We start from the raw sequence: 8075 nt of genomic DNA, 5'->3' as shown, positions 1-8075 counted from the left end.
GTTAGCTGTATTGAACCTGAGACGCGGTGAATGAGGGCCAATGCAGGTGATCGAGAATCTTTATCAGGGCCAATACAGAAACAGCCAATTCATTGCACTCTAAAGAAAGGATTTTAATAATCTTAATTCGATTAAACTTTAGAATATTCCTAGCAAAAGATACAGAATTTCATATCTAAAGTTGTCTATTCGCATTCACGTCCATTGATTTTTTGTCAACATTGTTAAATGTAATTTCTGCTTTCTCGTCCAAGTACTTAATATTATGCTATCTAGGAAATACAAATTATCTAGGAAGAAATGATCAGACAGTTTATTTTTTTTACTTGCTTTCTGATGATTGATCAACGGAAATGAAACAGTATCAATAATCGAAAGTCGTACTCGAAAAGTCTGTGATATATTTCCGTTTCAAGACATCAAGACGTTAAAAAACACTGAACATAATTTTAACTTTTTCTGTATTAGTCCTGTTTTTCCGTATTGGCTCTGTGTGAAAAGCAATATATTAAACTCTTAATTTTTGTCGACAGTGAAACTTCATAAGTATTGTACATGCTGATTTGTCCGTATCAGGGCTGATTTGCTCATATCATTTAATAATAAAAAGAAAAGTCGTTGTTTATATCTTATCTTTAAAAAATTTGGCAGTAATATGAGATTATTACTTTCCAGGTTTTTGTAAATTTACCCAAAACGAGTTTTTTGACAACTTTGGGTTTGAACAAATGGGACTTATTGGATATATTGAGAAAGATAACCAGCCAGGAATAACTGATAACGAGGAAAAGATATATATCGGATCTACCGTGGAGGCAGGTGTTGTTGTCATGGTGGGATGTAGTAACTGGTAAGATATTTTAAGATATGATATTTTATTAACTAATCATCATGCACTTTTGAGCAATACAGTCAAATGAATTGTTTCACAATTAACGTAAGTAAATGATTATAATGATTAGAGTGATTAAAGTTTAACATTGATATACATTTTAACAAAGTAACAGAGGTGTCAGACCACCAATTACTATAATACTATAATAATAATAAAAAAATACAGTAAAAGTAACCCTACACTGACACAAAATAGTGCTTTTGACTTTAACTAACCAACAAATTTGCAGAAATGAAACTTTTAGGGAAAGAGAAATATATTTAGACCATTTTGAGCCAATATTTACTTGTCTATAAGTTTGCATTAAAAATTTAGGACTAATTTAAGATTTCCGGAAAACCAGATGTTATTCTGTTATTTTTGGAGTACCTCTGTTCGAAGGTCAGTTTCTTTTTCTTAGAAGGCTTTAAAAAGTATGTTGAAAATTGGCATGTAGAAAGCCGATACATGTACAATTCAGGATATACTTGGTTTCTATGAAGTTAAACTTAAGGTAAAATATCTAGAAAGCTGTGAGAATTGTAAAATTTTGTTGAACAGATAGGGATTCTTTAGTAATTGTTGGTCTGACACTTATAAACAATGTTGATACGTTTTCTCATATCTAATTTATAGATCTAGCCTAAGGAAGACAACTCCTGATCGACTCTTTCCACATTGATATTTTCTAAAAGATTATCTTGCTCTATAATTAGGGTGTGCAATGGACTGTAAGTCCCCGAGAGTATCACCAGCCCAGTAGCCAGTACTTCGGTACTGGCATGCAAATACGGATTTTTTTAGTGTTATTAAAATTTGCTGTTACAAAATGTAAGAAATTATTATAAATTAAGGAATGTATCTCCCTCATGCAAAGCTCTGATTCCTTTCACGGATTTGACTATACTATTTGGACCTTTTGGATTATAGCTCTTCATCTTTTATATAAGCTTTGGATGTCAAATATTTTGGCCACGAGCATCACTGAAGAGACATGTATTGTCGAAATGCGCATCTGGTGCAGGAAAATTGGTACCGTTAATGTTATTAGATAAGTTTGAAGTTACAAAGAAATCTTCAGATGAAATAATCCAAACAAATTTCATCTCATCAAATAACTTTGAAAAATTTGCAATTTACAATTTAAATTTATAGACAGATGTTGAGATCTTGTATCTTGTATTATATGAAATTACGACAGTAGGCAACGATTACAAGTAGTTCTCATTGCGTACGTATTTTCCTTATTGTAAAAGATAAAAATTAAAGTGCCTTAATGGAAAACAATCTGTATTTATGGAACAGATGTTTAGCACATTCTCTCGACAGTTATGTTTAACAAAAAAAAAAAAAAAAAAAGGCTACATGAAGTTACCAGTGTTTTTCTCTTAAATGTTTTGGTTCAATCCTAATAGATTAGCAATAAGAAGACGTGTTATGATTAACCATGAGACAACTATACACCAGGGACCTAAGCACGTGGATTTATGCGCTAGGGTCAATTCACTATTCGAATGTACAAGAATTTGAATACCCGATTATAAATAATGAAAAGATCTTAAAATGAAACCTAGTTTTTTTTTCTATGTCGGTTGCATTAAATGCAAGAAGTTTGAAGTCATATAGCAAAAAATAAATTTAAATTTAATAAAAGAAAATTGTGTGATTAAAGTATGAAAATGAATTGACCTTATCATAGACTTGATCTTATCATAGACTTAACAAGATTGCCACACCATTGTCAAATGCCCCTTGCGTTGTATAAATGGGGAACAAAATTGTGTTAGTGTGGTATGTATAAAAATATGAGAAAAAGCCCCACAAGTCACATAAATCGGGTCAAATCAAAATAACGATTTGATATGGTCAAACACAAGAGGGGCATCACACAGTCTCCGTGGGAATAGTGAGGCTTCATACAGTTTCCGTGGAATTGGGTGGCATCACGCAGTCTCCTCAGGATGTGGGAGGGTGGCATCATAGTTTCCGTGGGAATAGGGTGGCATCATACAGTTTCCGTGGGAATAGGGTGGCATCATACAGTTTCCGTGGGAATAGGGTGGTATCATACAGTTTCCGTTGGAGTCATATATGCCAATTATTAAATAACTTTTTACACAAGATACATGTAATTGACTTAGCTTTGTCGGTAGAAATCAAAATAATTGAATACTATATTAACTTTGAAATGATCTCACATATTCAAGCAATGTCTTCTGAACTAACGTAAAGTATATTTTGACTTATATATACAGTATATATATGAATGTTTACCTCTGTGGTATCATTTACCGTATAACCCAAACAAACATGACACAAATTATGAGCTGTCTTATTTTTTGGTAAAAGAACAAATTATTTCTTTGAAATTCTCCAATGACTACAAAGGTACAATTCGTTTGAAAATTTGTCATACATGTCGTTCCTTGGAATTGTGAAATGCTGCTTTTGTTGTATTTTGATAAGATTTTCCTATTTGTCAACCTTCCTTTTGGATCACACGCTTCGTAATCCAATAAGTACCGGATCGTACAAGCAGGCCAACTTATAAAAGTCAATATTTGAGCAACAAGATAACTATACAGGAGATAAAAAAGAATGATACTGATGAAGGCCTTTTTTGTGTCGTAAACATTCCTCAATACGACCTCATTTCATCATGTTCGTATATTCTTACTCATGTTTTACACTTCCAGTTCATGTGAAGAAGACGGATCAATTGGCTGTGAGATTGGAGAGTGTCAAGGTATTATAAGGATTGATAGATTTTAATAGGATAAAACTGAACAAGCATTGTAGTTTTCTAATTCAAATAAAAAAAGAACCGATTTTAACAGACACTCAATAAATTTTCATAAAAAAAAACTTCAAAATAATTATCTACAATATAATGTTGTATTTTTGTTGTGCAAATTAATTTTTTGATAAAGTTTCTATTTCATAAGGTATAACAACATGTTTGTCGTTGTTCAGAAAAGTTTGTGAAACCTTTTGCTATTTTTTTTAACGTTTTTATACTTTCTGTTTTAGACTGTAAATATTCAGATTGGGGAGAATGGTCTAAATGTACAAGGGATTGTGATGTAGGATCAATGTCTAGAACACGAACCAAGCTCTCTCTGACAACTCCAGATAGGTGCCCAGATGACTTGATTCAGACGAAAGATTGTAACATTCACAATTGTCCTACACCAAGTAAGTAATGGCATCACAACTTTGACTAAAGATCTTAAACATTGCACGATATTTGCTATTTTCATTGACCTGTATTGAAAGGATACAATAACTATTTAGTTGTTTAACTGTATGTTAAATGTCGTCAATTGGTTCCGATCATATACAAATAGAAAAGTATAAAAGTAAAAAATATTTTGTCTACGATTGTATAACGCATGTTTAAAGGAAGATAATATACACTACGTATACCCGTTTGACTACAACTATCGAAGAGAACAAACCTTGTTTCTGATTTCAGAAATTGAAAAAGTTAAAAATAGCATGGAAACTAGAGATTATTAACATTAGTAGAACAATACCTATGGATACCTATGGATCTTCAGAACGTTGGCACTGTTGCACCACTATATTCTGCTCTACCTCATGATCGATGTATTTAATTGTACGTTTCTCGCTTCCGGATAAAATTTCATGTCCTGCTTCAAAATTATACATTAATGGTTGGTTGGCCCAAAATTTATCTAATCTATTTTTGAAAGTGTTTAAAGTTTTTGCTGATATAACTTCTTCATGGATGCTGTTCCATATGTCCACTATTCTTTTGGTGAAAAAATACTTCCTCAGATCCAGACGACTTCGTTGTTTCATAAGCTTCACTTAGTGGCATCATTTCGTTGTAGTTGTGTTGTGCATCTCTAGTAAACCATTTGTTACTCTAGTGTCGTATAATCCTGTCAATAACTTGTACACTACTATCATGTCACCTCGTAAACGGCGGAAACGGAGGGTTGGAAGCTTGAGCTTTCGTTAGCGGTCTGCGTGTGGCAAGTCTGTCTCTCAATGTAGGCAGCATTTTGGTCGCTCTCTTTTGCACCTTCTCAATACTTGTAATGTCAGTCTTCCTGTAGGGTGATCATATACTGTTTGCATACTCCAAATTCAGTCTTACAAGTACCTTGAATACTAATGTAAATGTGCGATTGTCTAGGTGGACAAAGGAACGGCGAGTGAGGCCTACGATCTGATTAGCTTTATTAACTTGGTTTTGAATATGATTTGCAAATGTCAGATTCGTGTCAATAGTTACACCAATATCTTTTTCTGATTTAACATTTTCAAGGTTAGTGCAACCGCCTTCATACTTTTTCATCTTGTAGTTTGGAGGTTCATGTGTAGTATTTCTTCCACTAATCGGTAAAACTTTACACTTGTCCGGGTGGAATTGCAATAGCCAAGTTTTGCTCCAATCAAAGAGGATGTCGAGGTCTTCCTCAATAAAGTTCTGATCGTTCTGGTCGACTATTTCTCTAAATAATTTGGTATTGTCTGCAGACATGAATACATCTGATATAACATTGTTTGGCAAGTCGTTAACGAATAGGACGAACAAAATTGGTCCCAATACAGAGCCTTGTGGAATTCCACTGGTAACATTCCTCCAACTAGATCTTGATCCATTGACCTGTACGCACTGTTGTCTATTACTAAGAAAGCTTCTTATCCAGTTTGTAATTTGTTCATTGATACCATAGTGTTTAATCTTGTGTAGTAGTCTCATATGTCACGGTGCCTATGTGGCACCTTGTCAAACGCTTTCATGAAGTCCATATAAATCAAGTGTAATATACCTCCTTTTTCAAGTACCTTTGTCCACTTGTCTAGGACTTTCAGCAACTGAAGTGAAGTTGATCTACCACCCATGAATACACTTGAAGTTGGTGATAGGATATCGAAAAGTATGTGAAAACACATAACGTTACATGTATAATCAATTAGAACATATATTTTTTTAACTTAGCAACGGCGGATATTTGTGGACCCTGGAATGATTGGACAGATTGTAGTGTTGACAGCAGCAACCTACCGTGTACAGAAGGTACAAGGTCGAGACAACGAAATTGTACTGGTGAAATTATACGTGACGTACAAAGCTGTTCAAATGACTGTCCTAAAAATCCAGGCAAGTATAGTGATGACTGTTGTTTTCGTTAATAAACGAGATAATTTGACAATTTGTTAGCGTTCAAAGTAGCATTTACAAACTATGCTTATTGTATTTGTACTTTGATATGAAAGAGATTGCTGATACAAACCATAAAGATTTAATTCAAATCTATCAGGAAAATAATGTTTATTTATGACTTCAGTTTGTGAGGAACCAAGAATCTTACTGACAAAACCTCGATGTGAGATGTCATGCTTTACCTTACAAAATCCTGAAACTTGTTCCGAAGATGAAGACTTTTCACCAAGATGTGGTTGTAAAGAAGGATATGTTATTGATGAAGCCACTGACAACTGTATTCCAGTAGAGAACTGTGTATGCTACAAATCTGACGGAGTACCAGTTAATGTCGGAATGACTTTCCCAGGCCCTTCAGCCTGTCGAGAATGGTAATGTTTAATGGGTTATAATATATTAAAATATTTATATAGTTTGATAGTATTATTATAGGAATAAATGAAGACAAGTTAACGGTTACAGATCGACAAGACAGATACCCCAAAATACAGCATTATCACACAAAAACACAGACATCAACGGACTTTATTCAGTAATACCGTAGACAATATCAATAATCGTTTTTTTATCATATGTCTGGCACGATATTACTTGTCATTGAAAATGACAGGATTCAGTAATGTAAAACAACATAACTGATGCTTTACAAACTAGCTCGCTCCTTGTTGTTAGATATATGTGATGTTTCTTTTTTCATTTCCAATAGTGAAATGCTAATATTCATGTTTTTGATGATTTGAAATCTTCGCGTTATGCAGGGGACATCAATGTTCATGTATCGATTTTATAAATTATATGAGTAATGCGGGGTTCACACATTGCCGATTATTGCTCCCGTTTGAGATCAGACAGCGATACGACACGAAAAGTGAAAAGTCGGATTACTATCCTCAATTATCTGGAATGTCCTCTCATTGTCTGAACGCAGTCGTTTAAGTTCGTAACAGATTCCTACGGGTCGGGAAGGGTCCGAATAGTTCGACGAAGCATCCCGACAGTTAGGTGCGTCCCGTAACATTAGGGGAAACTCAACCGATTTTGTCTAGTCGGATTACAATCGTGCCTTTGTCTTGACAGATTCTGTTGTATCTGATTAAAATCCTAACAATGTTATGTGTATTCTGGACGGTGTGCTGTGGAACGGGAATGATCTGGAGAAATTTTTCATTGCTGTTTTTGACGAAACCGTTCTGGAGCAGTCCCGTTATTAATATGAAATTGGTCAATGATACCCACGTCAGAGTCACGACAATTACAGAATACAATACGACTGAGACCAGACAAAGCCGTTTGCAATGCGATAGAGCGGACCGTGATAGGATTACGTGTCGACAGTACCTGATCATCCCGAATTTGCCGACAATTTTAAAACGAATAACTTCCGTCAGCTTCGGTTCACTGTCTATTCACTGTCTGATACATGTATCTGTCGGATTACATTCGGTAGAATCGGAACGCAGTCGTGACAGACTCGGTCGAATTTTACTAGGCGAAAGATACAAATTGGATTATAAGCGGATTGAGAACGGGATTATCAGGATAAATTCGCTTGGAAACGGTTGACTATCGACGCTTTCTGAACAATATCTGATTGTTGTCGTGATTGAATTATTTGTTTTTCAAATTTTAATTAAAGTTTGAATTTCCATCCACGATTCACAGGATCTTGATCAGACTTTTGACAAATTTTAATCGGGAATGGTCCTGTCAAAGACGGCAGAAAAAAAATCGTGAATGTGTGACCCCAGGTTAAACAAAGAATGATATAATTAATGATCATTTATTCATCTATTTACTTTATTATTAATTCATATGCCGAATTATTTATTCTTATGCATATATTTTACTAACATTTGAATAATTTTGTACTATTTTCGGCTGCTGCATTACTTTAGTACTTCAAGTAATTTGACAAATAATTGTCTGGTGCTACATGTGGAGCAGGATCTGTTTACGCTTCCCGAGCACCTGAGATCACCCCCAGTTTTTGATTGGGTTCGT

General features: G+C 34.4%; 1 protein-coding gene across 1 annotated transcript in view; it reads left to right on the top strand.

Moving 5' to 3' along the window:
• Positions 1 to 8075, top strand: part of LOC143062590 (uncharacterized) — a 66843-nt gene that overhangs the window by 50011 nt on the left and 8757 nt on the right. Inside the window, exons 38-42 of the mRNA XM_076234253.1 lie at positions 676 to 850; positions 3571 to 3620; positions 3905 to 4069; positions 5850 to 6011; positions 6199 to 6445. Of these exons, the coding sequence (XP_076090368.1) occupies positions 676 to 850; positions 3571 to 3620; positions 3905 to 4069; positions 5850 to 6011; positions 6199 to 6445 (799 nt within the window). The remainder of the gene's footprint in view (positions 1 to 675; positions 851 to 3570; positions 3621 to 3904; positions 4070 to 5849; positions 6012 to 6198; positions 6446 to 8075) is intronic.

This window comes from Mytilus galloprovincialis, chromosome 2, assembly GCF_965363235.1.
Source record: "Mytilus galloprovincialis chromosome 2, xbMytGall1.hap1.1, whole genome shotgun sequence".
NCBI classification, from domain to species: domain Eukaryota; kingdom Metazoa; phylum Mollusca; class Bivalvia; order Mytilida; family Mytilidae; genus Mytilus; species Mytilus galloprovincialis.
Note: the sequence above shows the minus strand (reverse complement) of the source record. Positions and strands in the feature narration are given on the sequence as shown.